At 45.9% G+C, this 19457-nt stretch overlaps 1 protein-coding gene across 1 annotated transcript in view; it reads right to left on the minus strand.

The window, feature by feature from the left end:
• Window positions 1-19457, minus strand: part of RSPH14 (radial spoke head 14 homolog) — an 832917-nt gene that overhangs the window by 731598 nt on the left and 81862 nt on the right. Inside the window, exon 2 of the mRNA XM_069619850.1 lies at window positions 16422-16524. Coding sequence (XP_069475951.1) covers window positions 16422-16524 — 103 coding nt within the window. The remainder of the gene's footprint in view (window positions 1-16421; window positions 16525-19457) is intronic.

Below are 19457 nucleotides of genomic sequence, written 5' to 3' on the forward strand. Positions count from 1 at the left end.
ATGAACCTGGCCTTGTGCCATAGCATCAGCAGAAGGCAGCCCAAGGAGATCTCCCTAGCAGTGCCTACAATCAGCAGAAGAGAGCTCTGAACTCCAGCCCAAGGCAATCTTCCCTAGCAGTGCCTACAATCAGCAGAAGGCAGCTCAGAACTCCAGCCCAAGGAGATCTTCCCTAGCAGTGCCTACAATCAGCAGAAGGCAGCTCTGAACTCCAGCCCAAGGAGATCTTCCCTAGCAGTGCCTACAATCAGCAGAAGGCAGCTCAGAACTCCAGACCAAGGATATCTTCCATAGCAGTGCCTACAATCAGCAGAAGGCAGCTCTGAACTCCAGCCCAAGGAGATCTTCCCTAGCAGTGCCTACAATCAGCGGAAGGCAGCTCAGAACTCCAGCCCAAGGAGATCTTCCCTATGCCTACAATCAGCAGAAGGCAGCTCAGAACTCCAGACCAAGGATATCTTCCATAGCAGTGCCTACAATCAGCAGAAGGCAGCTCTGAACTCCAGCCCAAGGAGATCTTCCCTAGCAGTGCCTACAATCAGCGGAAGGCAGCTCAGAACTCCAGCCCAAGGAGATCTTCCCTATGCCTACAATCAGCAGTAGCCCTGGGACTCCAGATCCCTTAGTCATAGGACATTCCCTTTGATGCGCCTGTGCATGGGACTCCAGATACCTTAGTCCTAGGACATTCTCTTAGATGTGCCTGTGACTCCAGATCCCTTTGTCCCAGGACATTCTCTTTGATGTGCCTGTGACCCCAGATCCCTTAGTCCTAGGACATTCTCTTTGATGTGCCTATGCATGGGACTCCAGATCCCTTAGTCCTAGGACATTCTCTTTGATGTGCCTCTGCATGGGACTCCAGATCCCTTAGTCCTAGGACATTCTCTTTGATGTGCCTGTGCATGGGACTCCATATCCCTTAGTCCTAGGACATTGTCTTTGATGTGCCTGTGCATGGGACTCCAGATCCCTTAATCCTAGGGCATTCTCTTTGATGTGCCTGTGCATGGGACTCCAGATCCCTTAGTCCTAGGACATTCTCTTTGATGTGCTTGTGCATGGGACTCCAGATCCCTTAGTCCTAGGACATTCTCTTTGATGTGCCTGTGCATGGGACTCCAGATCCCTTAATCCTAGGACATTTGGCCTCATTACGACCCTGGCTATACGGAGTGAATGGAGCCGTAAAAGGTGCCGGCGCCGTTCACTCCGTAGCGCCGCATTACGAGGTCCCCTCGCGTAATGGCCCGTTGTTTGCTCCCTCTCCCATTCCCATTCGGCCCTATCGGGGCTGAAATGGGAATGGGGAAGGACCGTGTCCGGGTCCTTGCAGGGAGGAATTACCGGGCCTTCCGAACTCGGAATGGCCCAGTAAATCCTCATTCCGAGGACCCGGACCCCAACGCGATTTCGGCAGCAGCCATGCCGCCAATAGCGGCATGGTTACCGCCGAACTCGTAATGAGGGCCATTCTCCTTGATGTGCCTGTGCATGGGACTCCAGATCCCTTAGTCCTAGGACATTCGCTTTGATGTGCCTGTGCAGGTGGCCCACAGGCTCCTTGCATAGCCCACAACAGAATTCAGGGATTGTCTCCTTCAACCCTTTAAAGCTACTCAAGATGTGTGTCGACAGCTACAAAGATAACCATGGAGCAACTGCAGGTGCTGTACATCAGTGGCACTCGTTCCACATCTGGGTACACTACCATAAACCTCGTCGGGAGATAATACAGACCGGAATATGAGGAATGCGCCCACAGCATCTTAGCTCTACCAGCAAACCCAGCATCCTAGCCCAAGAAGGCGGCATTGGATGACTATGGAATGGCCCGGAGATCATTCACTGACCTACATGGCTGACTGGAAGCTCGTACAAGGACTACATGAACTATTGTGTCTTCTTTGGCTTGTCTTACTATATGCCCTTCCCTTCTTTTCCACTCCTCCCTACCCTCATCTCATGTGTATGATGTATGTGGTTGTGCAACACGGAAGCATAGATTACTAAACACCACAAATCACTGATGCAGAATAATTACTAGGTACGTAGATGGAGTTGTGTCTGTTTATGGGGGCGTTCTAATAGATAGTTTCTGAGATAATGTTTTCTCTATTATTTCATCATCCTTGCATGGTGAACCAAAATTACATCCCTTTAAGATGGCAATGAAACCATTCAAAATACACAGCATAAATCGTGTTTGGTTGATTTTGTGAGGGTTTCCTTTTATCACACTGTATTATTTATTGTCTATTTCTCTTTTGTAACTGAAGTACTACAACCTTTGTGAGTCTAATTACTCTGACTCCTTAGTTCTTTTTAACATTTTTTCTTTCTACATAAAACAAATCAATATATATATATATATATATATATATATATAAAACAAAACACAAATAAATGTACTGGGGAAAAAGCTGTGTAAACATCAAAAAAATACAAAATAACATTCACTGACATACCATAAAGCAATGTTGAATAACACAAAATTGATTCAATCTGGCAACTGCATCTGTGGGGTGTGTGTGTGGCGTCAAAGTCTAAGTTGAATGCCGAGACCAAGTCTCTGTGTGGTTGAACAGGAGGACTTAGTTTCCTCTAGTGAGCCCGATGCACTTAACGTTTGATCTACCTGTATTGTCAGCTACAGTGATCAGCAATGGGTGCAACGCTGCCCTCCCCAATGCTAATCTCTACACGAGCCATTATGAAAAACAGCATGCATGATGCCACCCGTCATGCCCCGACGAGTAGAGCGTTGTCTAGAGGAGCGGGCACAGGCAGGACGCGCTAATGTTCTTGGGTGGTGACAAACGGGCCCTATCTTAATGGAAACCAGTTCAATGATAATCTGACCATGACTTTCTGCAAAACAACAAAAGGCTTTTTGGATCTAAGGATTGTCATTAAAGACAATACAATTCTAACTACTGAGCTCAGGAAAGTACGTCTAAGAGTGCTTTCCTACATTCCAGGAGCTGTCATTACACAAAGCTAATAAAAAATATCCCATACTCAAATATTTGATCTTGATCTCAGTAAGCACATCTCCATTAAACTAGCCATTGGCTTCCGACAGACACCCACCATTAAATATACCATCATTCCTTGCCATCCAGCTACAGCCAAAACCGCTACCAATGGTGGAGCGTCTTTACGTTCACCTACGTTGTGTGTTACGTATATGCTCTGCCGGATGTCGCTGACAGAGAGGAGTTGAGAGTGGCACAGGCTCCCGCAGTTTGTGGGATGCGGTGGGGGGCCTGCTGCAAATCACATCCAAATTAAGAGCACCTGAAAAGGGAGTTGTGGCTTTACTGCTCCTTGGGTTGCAGAGCAGGGCTGAGTGTGATGAGGATATATGGGCGATTGCATGTGCGGAACGTATGTTAGTAATGGGAATCGGACCCCCTACATGGTCAGCCACGGCATATTCATCATGGGGGGAAGACATGCATCTAAAAATGGGTGTACTGTTTACAAAGATACAAAGGTATGGTTTTCTCATGTTAATGCACTGTCATCATCAGGGAACAAGATTATGGGCGGGTTGGGTTATGCGTGGGGCTGGGCCAGAGGTGAGGATTTGGATATGCCTGGACTACGAGCGCCATAGCAACCTCAGCGTCTAACTGCTGGGATATTATGCAATGTATTGTATTATATTGTAGTTGTCATTTATATGGCGCATTTTACCATTATTATAGTCTCAATGCACTGGTTGTGGTAACACCCTCTGCGACCGAAGTCCAGAGTGTTGGATGTCACGGAGTAGGATTAGAATGCGTGCTTGCATTTGACCAAATCAGGCTTAGGAGGGCTGGCCAGACTCCGGTAGAAAGCAACCCATGAGGTCAGGCATGTGGATGGGTGCTGAGAGGAGTCAGGAGATGGCGTGAGTACTAGAGACTCTCTCTGTGTCCAGCGTGCCCAAATTTGCCGTAGGTCTTTGCTGCATACTGATGTCAGGGGTGTTGAGACGTAGTTTTGTGGAAGTAGGCTTACAAACATTAAGTGTCCAGCTAGCCCGAATTTTGTCGTAGGTTGTAGCTGCATTCTGCTGCGAGTGGATGGATAGCCTTGCCTGCAGAGTGTGACCTGGGGTGCAGGTTTGCTGAGGGTGTGCAGGGTATTCTGTAAATGGGCATGGGTGATGGTCCTGAAGATATGGCTGAGCATGGCAGAGAATATCAGAAAGTGCATTAAATGTGAACAAGTATTACAATGTAGCAATGGTTCACGGTGCACAGGATGTGGGTCAAAAGCGTAACAGAATCAGGGCTCGCTTTTCCATATCCTAATATTATGAGCTACTTCATGTGCTCCTAAAACAGAAGTACAAGGACGCTGGTCTTCGACTAGCAAAAGAATCTTAATTCCTAACATTAGCATATGAAGGTCGGACAGTCTAAAGGTACTCAGGAGCATCACTGTCGGTCAGTAAAAACCTGGCCCTGTCCAGCAGCGACAGTGTCCCATCGAGAATTTGTCATCACTGTACCTAAGAAATCAAGGTGCACTTCACCGATGTGCCCAACAAGACAGGATCAGATCTGTGCTTTTGTTGCCAAGCAATGTGGACATGGTGAGGGAGTCTGGACAGCTCCCTTTGCGAACGCAGGACCAAGAATGATTTGCGTTTGGTTGGTCCAATGTTCATAAAGTCACTAACAGAACGAAAAAACATGGAATCTTCGAATCTTGGTGTTCACAGTGATCAGATTAAGACACAACACAAACCACCCCAAAGTGTGATCTTAACGTGAAAAACCAGTAGCCCCACCCTTCATCAGTTACCTTAACTAAAGCTAGGCCTAAAACTGGTGCAGTGATCCTATCTCAACTGTTTTCCGAAGCCCAGTAAGGTGCATCAACTTCAACAAGAAGCAGGTATGGAAAGCACAAATATGCAGTTACTCAGAAAATACCTACATCTGAACCCAAACCACATGGAGCGACAGCACCAGTCCTCAATGCTTCCAGCAAGCTATGGAAGCACCTTCATAAATACCCAGTGCTGTGAATTCCAAACTACTCTCTGGGACCCAGTGAGTGATCGCAGCAATGAACTTCACTGAACCGCAGCGCAATGCAGTGACTTCAGAAGCAATCTACACTGAACCGCAGCCAGGTGCAATGATTGGTGACTCAGGATCCACGATACACATGACTAATCAATGTAGCACTCAACAAATCTGCATTGCCTTTGTCAGGAAGGCAGGGATTAAGGTCTACAGGGCCTAAGCGGTCTAACTAGAAACAATAAGTATCACTGTGTTACTGGTGTCAGGGTGGGACCATGAAAGGAGCCTCATGGGCCTGAATAAGGGCCTTCTCAGGGTGCCTTAATCAGATATAAAGTCTAAGGGATATAGCACCCTGCTTGCTTTGTGTTCATTGCATCCAAGGCAGATAGCCCTCTGCTCACTTCTTGCTGACTCACTCCTAGGGATATCGTACTCCGCTCACGTCCTGGCAACCTCAGTCTTAGTGAAATAGTACCCAGCTTGCTTTTTGGAAATCTCCGTCCAGGGAATGTAGCTCCTTGCCACTCTTTGGCACACTCCTACCAACAAGTATTCCTTCATCCTTGCTTGCAGTTTTTCGGAGGTTGTGATATTCTCACCCTCTAGCCAGTGGTCGTTCTCCTTACACCTTGGTTCCCTCCAAATTGTAGTTTCTCCTTGGTATGCTCCACGACCGTTTCTGCAGAATCTGCATCCTTTAGTAGCCACAGACATAAGTGCCAAAAGGATATGGTCAGGGCTTTTCCGCCAACAACACGGCTCAGCACAGTAGTTGCACAGCGCAGTCACATCAGACATACCCCCCTAAAAGCCAGCCAAGTGCAACGAGCTTAAACAAACTGCATTAATCTATGACACAGCCTTGTTCTGAGACCTCAGGAAAACACTGGTCTGAACCGAGCACAGTGCAGTGACTTAAGACAAGACTTAACACAACAGAACTATCCTCCTCATTTATTTAGACATTTGTATAGGGCACCTTAACCGGAGGCAACTAGGCACCATAAAACATACGAATGATGGCTACGGTAGTTATTACAGCGTACACTTACCTAGATTCCAAAATAAATGATTCAGGGTGGTATAAACTGGCAATTAAAACACTTTGAAAAAAAGCAATCTTTGCATTTTATGCTAGCTCGCCAAGAATCAACATCCGTATTTCAACCTACCTGTAAAATTGCTGCTAAAGCTTTTTGACAGCACCATTAGCCATATCCTACTTTATAGTAGTGAGCTGTGGTGTCTAACACTACAAAAAGGTATGGAGAATGGGCCAGATCTCCCACAGAAACTACGCTTCCTGCTCTGCAAAACAGGTACTTTGTGAGCTGTGAGACAGAGGTATCAAGAGAGACACAAACTCAAGTGTTATAGTTTCAAAACCAATATTTATTTGGTGTAATACCTAACTGGCCCCAACTCTAAAAGGGATGTTCCCTCAACTGATGTTTAAGGGCCGTCGATATCTGAAAGTCCAAATCCAAAATCCATCTGTGTGTAAACCTATGCTTGCCCTTACTCGCTGATCAAATGTAGTAGGAAGTTTATTTAAAGAAAAAACAGTGATTCAAAAAGAATATACCAAGGGTGGTTTCAGGTGGTCTTCTCTCCAGGTGTGGCTTGGTTAGTATCCTCAATGTCTAGCACAGTAAAAAAAAAAGTAGTTCACCAGCTCTTCTCCACAAAGTTCTTATGCTCTGTTCAACAAGTCCCTTCCCCAAGATCTCTTCCCCAAGCATCACTTCTTCCAAGTTTGAAATCAAACATAAATAGAACACAGTTTCTTCCAGGCTTCTCAGGGTTCCCTTCCCCAAGCGTATGCCTTCTTTTTTCACTAAATAAAAGTTCACCTCTTTTAGGCCTCTTAGGGTTCCCTTCCCCAAGCTCAGGCCCCTTCATTTCAAACACAAGTTCAGTTTAACAACACAGTTTCTCATTGGCCTCTCAGGGTTCCCTTCCCCAAGCAGCTTAGGATGCTTTAGTTTCAAACACAAAATTCAACTCGTCAGGATGTACCTTTTCCTCTATATACAGTCCTTTCTCAAATAACCTTCTCATGGGGTAGAATCAGAGACTTTAAAAAACGCCAGGTTCCTTTGCTCCTCCTAAGCCAGCCCACTTCTGATCTTTGACCGCTCTCTGTATTTCCTGTACTTACTTTTCTTCTAGCCTTTCATTTTCAGGTAAATCCTGCACCTCTGTTATCCTTCACTTCACTGTGCCCACTGGCACCTTCTTTAGCTTTCTCTTCTGTTGTGCCACTGGCACCTTCCGTTGATTCACTTTACTTTTGTGCACCCAGGCACCTGTTCGTACTTCTTGGACACTTATTTCGCTCTTGCACCTTTCCTTTACTTTCGGGTCACTCGCACTCTTCTATTCACCTTTATGCCTTGCTTTGAAACAATACTGGCTTCTTTTCGGCTGAGGCAATGCTTGTGTGTCAAGCATTTCTTCTTTTTTATTACATGGGTCCCAGCCCCCTTTAACTTTAACTTTCTCATATAACTTGGCTTCTCACTACAAGTGCCACAATGCCCCTCTCCCTATGGACAATAGTGGACTTTAAATTCACAAAAGGATTCATAGGTTTGTCTTTCTTTCGCTTTCTGCTCTGTGCCACTTTTCATAAATCTGTCTCTCTCCCTTCCCACTCCAGAGTTTCTCTCGCTTACTTGTGTGAAACTCACAGGGTAGCATTGTGCTGGCAAGCAGTCTCTATAGGTACCTGGGATTGAGGTCAGGGTCTCACCACCTGCCCCTCACACCCCCCCTTAAGACCAACACACTTCCTAGGGGAACAAGCACTTTTCCACATAGCGCCAGCAGGACACACGCTGCCTCGCTCCGGCTCCCTGGAGACACAGCTCCCAAGCCACGGTGCAGCCCCTCACAAGCAGCGTGCCAGCGTCTCGTCATACCGCTCTCCTCTGGATCCTCCAGGCTTCTCTTCGCAGCCTCCTGCTCCTTGGCATTTCTGCTCCAGTCAGGATTCACAGCTCGCTCCGCTTTCCTATCAAAATCAGACTTGGGTCTGAGAAGGGATCCAGCTACACAGCTGCTGGACTCAGCTACACAGCCTCCCTTCAGCTCTTCCAACTGCTTTACTCACTGCCCTCACAGCAGTCTCCTTTTATACACATGTGTTGTATTAATGGGCTTCAGGTGTGTGGTCAGGGCTGGGTTTTCCTGACCTTCAATTAACAGGACATGCCTGTCCTTTAGTCCTGAAAAGAGAGTCAAGTGGAGTCAGGTGTGAGTGGTCCATGTTAAATGTCTGACCCTGCCTGACTATTAGTGGGACAATCTAATGGTAGTAGGTGGCAGTCTTCTCTCTGTTTCTCAAGGTATCTTAGAGGTAATCATCACTACTCTAGATTGCCACTTCTTCGTCCCAGTATTAGTCGGAAATGGGAAGGTGGACATGCAATTGGACTGGAAATATCCCATGAAGGCTGAGGAAGGGGTTTCTGATGGAAAATGGGGAGAGGGGGAATACCATGTCTCACCCTTGGGCATTCTCCTCCCAATCCCTTGTGATCCTCCACTCAGGAGATCCTCCCTCACTTGTCCACCAGCAGGGTCGGGATCCAAAAGTGATGGCCCTTCCCTGGCCACCTGAATGGAAGATCCCGAGGGAGTAGGTGGGCAGGGTTATCATGCCGCGAGTGAAAACAAAACACTGCATTGGAAGAAATCACACTACAAGTAAAATAGCTACAACTCAAGTAAGACAGCAAAAATAAAAAGCAGTGTTATTCAAAGCAATTACACCATCACACTGCAATCCTACAAAGTAAATTTGGTGTTACCAAACAAGGAACTCAAAAATACTAAACAATAACAAGAATTTATAATTGAGATTTACATAAACAAACCCCTCACAAATTGATGGAGAAACACGTGTCGAGGGTACTTATGGAATAAGCCTAACACTAAAGGACTTGAAAATTGATGCATGACACAAGGGAACTTATGAAATAAGTCTAATACAAAAGGACTTGAAAGTAATTGATGCATGACATTCACAAGAAAATGGAAGACAATATATAGTAATTGATGAACCACTATATGTGATATTCGCAAGGAATGAATAACGGAAGTGAAAAGTAATTTGAATAATTGATGAATAACTGCACGAGAAATTACCAATAAATCAAAATTGGAGTGCAGAATTTCGGATGCTCAAGTAATTTTTTGTACAACGTATTTCAATCATATTGGGCAGTCTCAATAAGAGAGCATCCACCTTTGCAGCAAACAACCTTCAAGCTAGAAGCAATTTAAGAACTATAACAGATTTACCATCAGTTGCTCATAGGCTGCAAGAACTAGAGTAGGTGGGAGTATATTGGCAGGTTTCTCACAGTCAATAGAAACTGCCGAAATCATGGGTACAGAGCAGAACTAGGGAATTACACCTGCTGTGCAACATCCAAGACCTGTTTGCACCTGCAAAGCCCTTTTCCTTTCTCTTCCTCCATGCTCCCAGCTGCCTTCCCTGCACCGCCTACCCACTGCCCCCCCCCAACCTGACCATAGGCCTTGGATTGGTTCACAGACTAATCAGGTGAGCAGAAGTGCCCGCGCACAGCTGAGAGCGCATATCCCTGTGTGGGTCTGCAAACAATACACCCGTGCTCCAACTGCCTCTGAAGATGCTCTGACCTGGTAAGCAATGCCATTTTCTGGGCCTCTGTCCCATTTTTGATTCTTTCCGAGACATGTTTGCACCCATAAAGCCTGTTTCTTTTCTCTTTCTCCCGCACCAGCCGACTGCCCTGCACTGCTACAAAGTGTTAACAACTACAAGAATAGTTTGGGGAAATCAAGTGTCCCATTGTCAGAAAACACTTTGGAAGGCATATAATAGTCCTACAATGAAATCAAATAATTGTCTTGTTACAGCCCGTGTTGTATATATATATATATATATATATATATATATATATATATATAATTTACTCTATCTGCTTCCTGCCAAATAGTTTCTTTGGTGGGTGAAGGCCAACTTCTCAACCTCTTTTCCTCCTTGCTCTCCTCCATTCCCCTTTGCCTCATTGGCTCCATTTCCCCCACCGCCTCCTCCCCTGTTCCCTCCCCACTCCCACCTACCCAGCCTCCCATTGGCTGTATGAGCCAGGAAGCTCACCTCTAGTTGGGGAGGCCCAAGGCTCCTCTGAGCAGCTCCCCGCCCTGTTAGCCCATGGAAGCCTGAGACAGACAACATGCAGCGACTAATAAGGTAAGTGTGGTGTACTCCAATAAACCCCAGCACTCTGATTGCCCAATATCATGTACCTACTTGATAGGTTAGCCTTATCTTGCATATAGTCTAACTGCATTTAGCTGAAATTAGCTTGCTACTGTAGGGTAACCATATTCTGCATCTGGTCTAATAGTATAGATTAGCTTTATGCTCCCTGCAGCACCCTGAGGTAGGCGCTGTGTAATAGCTGTACTGTCTTGGGTTCTGCTCCCTGAGATGGATTGTTGGGGGTAGGAAATGTGTCGCACGTGGAGTGATTGTTGGGGGGGTAGGAAATGTATCACACGTGGATGGGCTGTTGGGGTGGGAAATGTTTTGCACAGGTGGTCCAGGTGGGGAGCACAGCCATTACTGTACTCCAGTAAAACCCCACCACTTCACTACCTTTTTCAACTTGATTAGGGCCAGGGCATCACTCTTTAGCAGTGTATTGGGAAAGAAATGTGTTACACCTCGATATATGTTGGTGGCAGGAAATGTGATTACTCAGATGTATAGTGAGGGCAGAAAACATGTTACAATAGACAAAATGTGAAGATTAGCCATGTGTCACATTTATTTTTTCTTTCTTTTAAAAAAAAACTTTACTTAAGCTTGGCAGTTAGAGTACAGCATCTTGGGAAGGAGAAATCAACACATCAGGTTCACCAGTGGGCTGTCTCCACCCTCGTTTCGAGGAAGCCCTCGAAACTTGGTATACTGCTAGCTCTGCGTCCACGGCACCCTCACACTGAATTTCGTACACTTGGCATTTCCAGGTCAGAAGTGAGACGAGTGCGCCCGGACCGGAGTAAACGTGGTTACCCTGTTGCCCTGCTGCAGCGATGTCCTTTGCAAGTCCACTGCATTTGTGACCCTCTTGCCCCGGAGCGGAGAAATCGCCACTATCCCGTTCGGGAATCCTTGCTGGATCTCGGGAACTAAACGGTGCCGAGACATCCTTTTTGCTGCCATCGAACCTGCAACCGAATTGGACTAACCTGCCGAAGTTTGGCTCTCCTTGCATCAGGGACCAGTGAGTAATCATTACCCCAACTGGTAGCCCCTAGCGCCAGAGCCCAACTTTATGCACAGGTGGCCCCTGGGGGGGCCCTTCTCCTGTCCACTGCTATTGCAAAATAGTGACTCCATCCCGAACTCTTGAACCGCCTCTGCCTTCAAGTGGAGGTCCTTCTTGAATAGTGGGAACTTATTCTTCATCGCCTTATCCACCGTCCCGAGCTGTTAGAGACCCCTAAAGAGACCCTGCTTTGTTCATTGGAACAACCGCGTGCCTTGGCACACATGTACCATTGAGCACAAGGCTCCACTCTTCTTAGGGCTTGGACTGCCTCTTGGGCGAATAACTGATGTGGAATTGGGTCTAAAGATTAACTGCACTGCCTGTTTTCGCCCGCTCTAGGTTGTCAACATATTTCGTGCAGTCAACCCTTTTGAGCCTCCTGGTCTTGTATATATATTGTATTGAGTGTGATGTATTGGTTTACTTAGTGTTACTGTGATTCTTTGCTATAGTCTGTTACAAAGGCCTTGTAATAAATGTGTCTATATTTTTAATATAACACCTGTCTAGAGTAATTTGTAAGTGTCCTTGCTCTGTGTGCTCATTGAGGTCCTTCAGTCACCCTCACCCCTCCTGAGACTTAGTCTTGACCGCCTGCCATAGCTACCCTGATTGGTCAGGCTTGTCCAGAGGTTACTCTGTTCCAGGAAAGTAGGCTGGCCTTCTGAACCTCTGCCCCTCCAGGACAGAGGTCAGAAATCCTTCTTAACAGCCACCACTCACAAGCTCTTGAGGCTGCACCAGGACTTCAGTTCCAGAGTAATGCTGCAACTCTGCAGGAGGTTCTACACGATAAAACGAGGTGAAGAAAAAATAGAAGGTTAAGTGGGGGTGCCTTGAGGTTCCCCCGAAGCTGGGTGCACATTCTCTTGACCTAAGGGAGTGCAGTGGCTGCAGGAAAGTTAAGAGAAGCATGTTGGCTGTGAAAGAAAGGGCATTTGGGTAGAGTGGATGCAATCTCAAGTTTGCAGTCAGTAATGCAACATAAGACAATGCAAGGTACCTTATTGGCATGACAAGTAAATAAATGGCACATATAATGTTACATTCTGTTAAGTAGAGATCACTTGGGTTTCCTGCTTTTTATAAAGTCCATATTGCTCTATGCGCTTTGTTTTCTCTGGTGGCATGCAGTCTGGTGGCACTTCGTCTACTCTGGTGGCATGCATGCATGTATTTTGCTGTTCTCGCTGCAAATTCTAGAGTTTGTCTAAGGATGACCCAGAGCTTTCCGTCTCTAGTTTAACTTGCAAAGACTGCCCTGTTCTCACACAATGTGGGGAAATGTCTCAAATGTGTTTGTGTAGAGGACAATGCAGTAGAACAGGTTTCTCATGTCCTACTTCGAATTCACATTCCTGACAGATTCTGTCCTCCAAAAGCTTCTTGATTAAGCTGTGCCCCAGACTGTCTCTATTTCCAGATTGTGGCATTTCAGTCTGTATTTTGTGAATGTCTGGCTGTGCTTGTGTTTTGTTTTTTAGAAAAGTTAGGTAATGTGCCACTTTAAGTTACACCACAATGGCCTTTAGCTTCCTAGGCTGTTGTGCTTTTCTATTTCTGCCCTTCAGCACCCTGTGCATCACCTTTTTAGGCAGAGTCGGACTGGGCCATACATTTGGCAATTCGTCCTTTTTGTGACAGTTTGTGTAGTATCCAATGAGGAGTGTTTTGGTAAATAGTGTTTGAAATTGTACATTGCGTTTTAATGACTCGTTGGTCAAAAAACTAGATGCACAGTGAAGCTTTACATCAAAGTGGCCCGCTTTGGCTAGAACACTGGCCCTCTTCAAACAAAAGAACTGGCACAAGCTAGCATCCTGGGCCTGCACTTCAAGCATTGTCATATTGCCCTGTAGGCCAGTCCAAGCCTGTCTTCAGGGCCTGGTTGAAGTTCTTTACCAGTTTATCCTGCTGTTATTGGTTTCTTATGCTGTCTAACTGTGGGGCACTGCTGCTGAATGACCACAATTCTGTAATATATTTATAAAGGGGGTGGTTTGGAGGGTTTGCTGTTTGATCTAGCAGTGCTAGGTTATGTAGGAAGGTCGGGTTGCTGCTCTTGATATGGTTCCAGAATAAAAAAATAAATTCTATTGTATTGTAGTAGTCTTTTCTATAGCACCTTTTCTGATGTGTATGGCCTCAAAGTGCTTTTTAGTTGGAAGCCCATTGGGGACCGAGGTCCAGGTATGGGAAAGTGATAATAGGAGGTTTAACATGTGTGTGCATTTGGCCAAGATTAGGATTTATGAGGGCTGGCTACGCTACAGTAAGCAACCCAAGAGGTCAGGCACATGGGTGTTTGCTGAGGGAGGTCACGACAGCTAGTGCTGGAGACTCGATATGTACCCATCTGGAGCGAAATTTGTCGCAGGTTGTCGCTGTATTCTAATGGCAGAGGTGTTGAGGCAAGTCTGGTGTTTCAGTGCAAAAATGCTTATGTGACCGGCTGGCCTGAATTTGCCATAGTCGTAGCTGCATTCTAGAGTGCGAGGATGGATAGCTGGGCCTGCGGCAGATGTCCACTGAAGTGATGTGTTTATACATGCCTTAAGCTCAAATGGAGCTCATCTTTGATGTTGCTGTGTCATCTGATCTTCTGTGAGAATGAAAAAGCCAGCTACCTTTGTAGACATTTCTAAGCACTATGGACTTACTTCCTTTAAGTCCACCAAGTGCAATAGACTGTTGTCCTACAGCATCTTCTAGGTGGGACAGACAGGCTACAATAGAAAGAAACCTAAGGACAGTTTGTTTCTATAAGTCAAAAAACAAAAGTCTCTCCGTTTCAAAAACATATGCTTGTTCTCACAACTACAACAAAACTAGTGCAGAAATGCTTGCCACCAAATATAAGTATTTCAAAATAAATGTTCAATGATTAGCAATTTAGGTTCTTATAAAGTTCTCTGTCTCGAGTTCAAAACAGTTGCAATGTAATCGTGTGGAAATAAGGATTAATCAAGTTCTGAGATTACCTTCTGCAGAATCACAAATATCACAGTTCACATCATTTATCAATCTTGCGTTTCCAAAGGTAACCAAGTTTGCATAGCACTGTGGTCTTGGGATTCCCTTCCCCAAGAGGAATACTCTCCAAATTGTGTATTCGGGGTTCCCTTCCCCAGGATTTGCTTTCAGCAGTTGACTTGTTTCTTCTGCTTATCAGTTCACAAAAGACCATGGGATCTACTTGACCCTTCTTTTGGTTAACCAATGATTCACCTCTCTACTGCTTTCCAACCTTTAGTGGGTTTTGGTCTCGGCGCAGTTGTCAGACCACACGGTCCACCCATTGCAGGTCACGCAACCAGCAACCACATATGTTTTGAGACTTGATGTTGGAAATGTTTGTACTATGAAACTTTGTGGTCTAGGCGCAGTTGACAAACCGCACGATCCACCCATCACTGGTCACACAACCATACGTTTCCCAAAGCTGAAGCTCAATAGTTTACAAGAAAATTATTTGATTTCATTGTAGGACTTTTATATGCCTTCCAAGGTGCAGTTGTCAAAACGCACAATTCACCCATCACCGGTCACGCAACCATACGTTTCCCAAAGCTGAACAGGGTAGGGGAGGGGTGGTGGAACGAAGCGTCCCAGGAGCGCGGGGAGCAAGTGTGGATAGACGAAAAGCTGGAACAATGTAAAAGAATCAGAGAATTTGCGACTGCATCTTCAAACTGAAGGAAAGGCATTTTGTGCTCGAGAGCAGCTGCACGATAAACAACATATGCACTGCCAGTATCTACATGCATAATGTGAATTTCCAACTTCTTATACCACCTGTGTAATTTACATAATGGATGTTATGGTTCTAGTAATTGGTCTGTTCTGTCAACACCCACCATGTACCTGTTATAGTCCAGAATACACTTGGGCTTTGACACTTGCTAAGCCTGTCCCCGCACTGCAACAGCGGAAGTGCTTTCATCATGAATAGTACTCAGCATATGGACATCCCTTCCTTCTCAAAATGTTACAGCAAAGACTTTCTCACACCGCACAGCTTCACATGCTCCCTTGTCCAGCTTCTTACAGGCAAGTTGCTTGGGGAAGCCTTTGTGGTTACTTAGAATTACATCCCATATCCCTATTTTAGCACAGTGATGGCAACAGCACATGCAGTGTGTTGCAGTGTATCCGCATCATCCATTAGTGTAGGGGCAGTGATCTCTCCTTCATCCACTAGTGTGGGGCAGTGATATCTCCATTAGCTCTGGTGTGGGGCAGTAAAATCTCCATTAACCCCCAGTGCTACAGTGTTATTGCCAATATCCACAGTATTCATCAATAATATCCCAATATCCCCATTGCGGCACAGTGATCGTTCCAGCACCTGCAGTGTGGTGCAGTGATATTGCCATTACCACCATTATGGGTCTCGGATACCTCCATTACTAAAATCCGGTGCAGTAATATCTCCATTACCCTTATTGTGGAATACGGCTTCCGTTATTACCACCAGTGTGGTGCCATTAGGGCCAGCTTGGTGCAGCAATAGCTGCATTACTGTCATTTTGATTCAGTGATTTCACAATTACCTCCAGCGTGGAATGTTGTTGCCTACATTTCCCTCACTTTAGTGCAGTGATATCTCCATTAGCCCCAGTATGGTGCACAGATATGTGCATTACCCTAAGCGTGGGGCAGTGATATCTCTAGCACCCCCAGTGGAGTGCAGGGATATTTCCATTACCCCCCAATGTGGAGTATTGCTGTCTGCATTACCCCTAGTGTGGTGCTTGGATATCTCCATTAGCCCCAGTGTAGTGCTTGGATATCCTGTGATGGGCCCGGTACCCCCAGTGCAGGGTTAATTCCATTATCCCCAGTGTGGAATACTGCTGCCTGCATTACCCCTATTGTGGTGCTTGAATAACTCCATTAGCCCCAGTGTGGTGCAGTGATATCTCTAGAACCCCCAATGTAGAGCAGGAATATCTTCATTACCCCCAGTATGTACTCCTGTTGTCTGGATCATCCCCAGTGAATCCTCACTGCAGCAGTCATTGCCTATGTTATGTCTATGTACCACACTCACCTGCCCACATTGTGGTTGGCCAGGAGGTAGAAGATTTCTGTTGTTTTCTGACGGATTATTCGGTCTTCATCACAGAGAAGCGTCTTCAGACTCTCCAAAAAACCTGGAATGAGAGCACAGTGACATTAAGCATTTGCAGACCTCCTGGGTTCAACAAGTGCATGGGCGATCAAATCAGTGGTGAACCGCTCGCACAGTGCTGGCATCCATAAGACAGAGGGCAGTGATCAACCGCTTGGGCAGTGCTGGCTCCATAAGACACAGGGCAGGAACAACAAGCAAATCTAAGGGTAGGGACTTATAGTCAGTCAAAGGGTAGCCAGTCTAAAGGGAATGCTTATAGGCGGAGCCAATCTGAGAGTATCTGGTCTGTGGGTAGGGGTGCAGAGCCTGTCTGAATTTAGACAATCTGAGAGGCTGGGTATAAGGACGATTTCGTGATTTGAGCTCATACTTTAGTTCCAGATTGGGAGCTAAGGACCCCAGAGGCAAGAATGAAAAAGCCCCCGCACTCCTGTAGCTGATTGGGGGGTACAGTTGGGGCAGATGATGGGCTGATGTCTTAGAGTGGGCAGAGTGTGGGACATTCTTGGGTGTAACAATTGTGCATTTTATGTGTAAATGTTACATATCTTTTTAATTAAGTGCCTGAGCACTTTGTCTCCTCGTCAAGACTTGCTGATGATAAAATAATACATTGCTAGTACTTTCGACCTTCAAGCCTGCAATTAATTATGGAAGGTAGATTTTTAAGTTCCTAATGTATGTGCTTGGAATTCACCTTGGTCGGCAGATTTGCATGCAGAGAGTCACGAACCCCGAACTATTACAAAACGTAACAAACATTGCAAATGCCAACAGTTTGGGCTTGTGTAGGCATGGGAAGGGAGTAGTTTCTTACCTGTAACTCCATTTCTCCAGCGTTGGTATCTTTCATGGATTCACATGCTGTGAATATTCCCCGTCATCAGGCTGGGAATCCCCAGTTACTTTGATTTAGTAATTTTCCTATGGAAAAAACTTGACACCTTGAGTGTCCCATCAACGTTGTTGTGGGTGCTTTTGGTCCCCACCAATAGGATGTTGAGTGTACAGCTCCACCCTAGCAGGTTCCCCTTAGATTTTAACCACTCCAACTGGATGACAGCCCCCTGTAGAGGATGTCTGCCTGTAGGGGGTAGGCTTGAGGGACCATGTGAATCCATGAAAGATACCAACGCTGGAGAAATGGAGTTACAGGTAAGAGACTACTCCCTTCTCCAGCATTGGATCTTTCATGGATTCACATGCATTTTATAGATTTTTTTAGGAGGAGATAACCCAGGCAAACAAAGATTAGAGACTCAAATTCACTGTGTTAATGCAAGACGAATACATACTTAAGTAGACAAAGGAAAAAACCCCGGAAGCTGCAGGGCTTACCTTACTGAAACAGCCGATGAAGGACTGCTCGTCCCATCTGCACGTCCTCAGTGTGCTGTTGATCTAAACAGTAGTGCCTGGTAAATGTGTGGGGCACTGCCCATGTTGCCGTCTGGCAAATGTCTCTGATGGGCACTCCGGACCAGAGAGCCACAGAGGCAGCCATGGCTCTTGTAGAGTGCGCTCTAGGTGCAGTTTGCAACGGCCTGTTGGCCTTCGAGTGGCAGAAGGAGATGTGATGCACTGTTTTGAAATGGATTTTCCCTTGTTGGATGGGCTAAAGGTGACAAAAAGCTGTTTAGTTGAACTAAAAGATTTTGTCCGGTCTAGATAATAATTCAATTCCTTTTTCACATCCAGAGAGTGTAGAGCTTTCTACGCTGGTGGAGTGGCATTTTGAAAGAATGTAGGCAGAGTTATGGTTGCATTTTTGTGAAACTGTGATGGAACTTTTGGGATGAAATGAGGATAGGTAGAGAGTATCACCTTATCCTTCGTGAATCGTAGATACACAGGATCTACTACCAAAGCGTGTAGTTCCGAAACCTGTCTAGAGGATGTAATGGCTATTAAGAAAGTCAATTTCCAGGTGGGAAATTTGATGTGTGTTGTACACACAGGGTCGAGACCTGCCAGGACCAGGGTCAGGCTCCATACAGGTGGAATCCTTTTCTTTGGAGGAAAGGTACAAAAAAACCCTCATAAGAAGTGTTTGATTAGCCCATCACTGTAGAGAGGGGGGGGGGGGTTTCTTTTTCTTGTAAATCTAGAAATTGACAATAAATGTACCGTTGTAGAAGAGAGATTGCTAGACCCTCTTTTGCCAATTTTAGCAGGTAAGGAAGAACCTGATGAGGTTTTATGGCCAGTGGATGCAGGTTGGGCTGTGGTGCACACCATGTACAGAATAATTTCCATTTGTGGTTACAGGCAACGTTGGTAGATGGGGTCCTAGCAGCTGCTAGAATGTGCCGACAGTCTTGATCGATGTTCAAATGGCCAAATTCGGCATGGTCAGGAGCCACGCTGTTAATTTGTGAGAGCCTGGATCGTGATGAAGACTCATCCTGTCGTTCTGAGACAGAGGATTGGCATGAGATCCTAGATGGATTTGATTGTCCGCTGCCAGGTGCAGGAGGTCCGAGAACCATGTCTGCCTGGGCCAGTATGGTGCCATCAGGATTATTTTGCAGTGACCTTTGCATATCATCTGTATCATTATCCTGATGAGAGGGAATTGGGGAAATGCATATGCAAACATGCTGTTCCATGGGAATGAGAATGCGCCCCCTTTAGAGTCGGGATGTGGGATCCTGCTTGCAAATGTCTTGCACTGCTTGTTGTTGTGAGTGGCGAAGAGGTCGAGAGGAGGATGACCCCACGTCGAGAAAATCTTGGATAGCTGGATGTTGTGCAGTTGCCATTCGTGTGACTGCGACTTATCCCTGTTGAGGGTGTCTGCTTGCTTGTTCTGTATCCCCGGAAGGTGGAAGATTTGAAGCAGAAAGTTGTGTTGGATGGTCCATTGCCAAATGGTCTGCGCTTCTTGGGATAGCGTTGTTTGACCGCGTTCCGCCTTATTTCCGCAGATAAAACATCGTGGTTATGTTGTCC

The sequence above is a fragment of the Ambystoma mexicanum genome, chromosome 10, assembly GCF_040938575.1.
Source record: "Ambystoma mexicanum isolate Mex_15411 chromosome 10, UKY_AmexF1_1, whole genome shotgun sequence".
NCBI classification, from domain to species: domain Eukaryota; kingdom Metazoa; phylum Chordata; class Amphibia; order Caudata; family Ambystomatidae; genus Ambystoma; species Ambystoma mexicanum.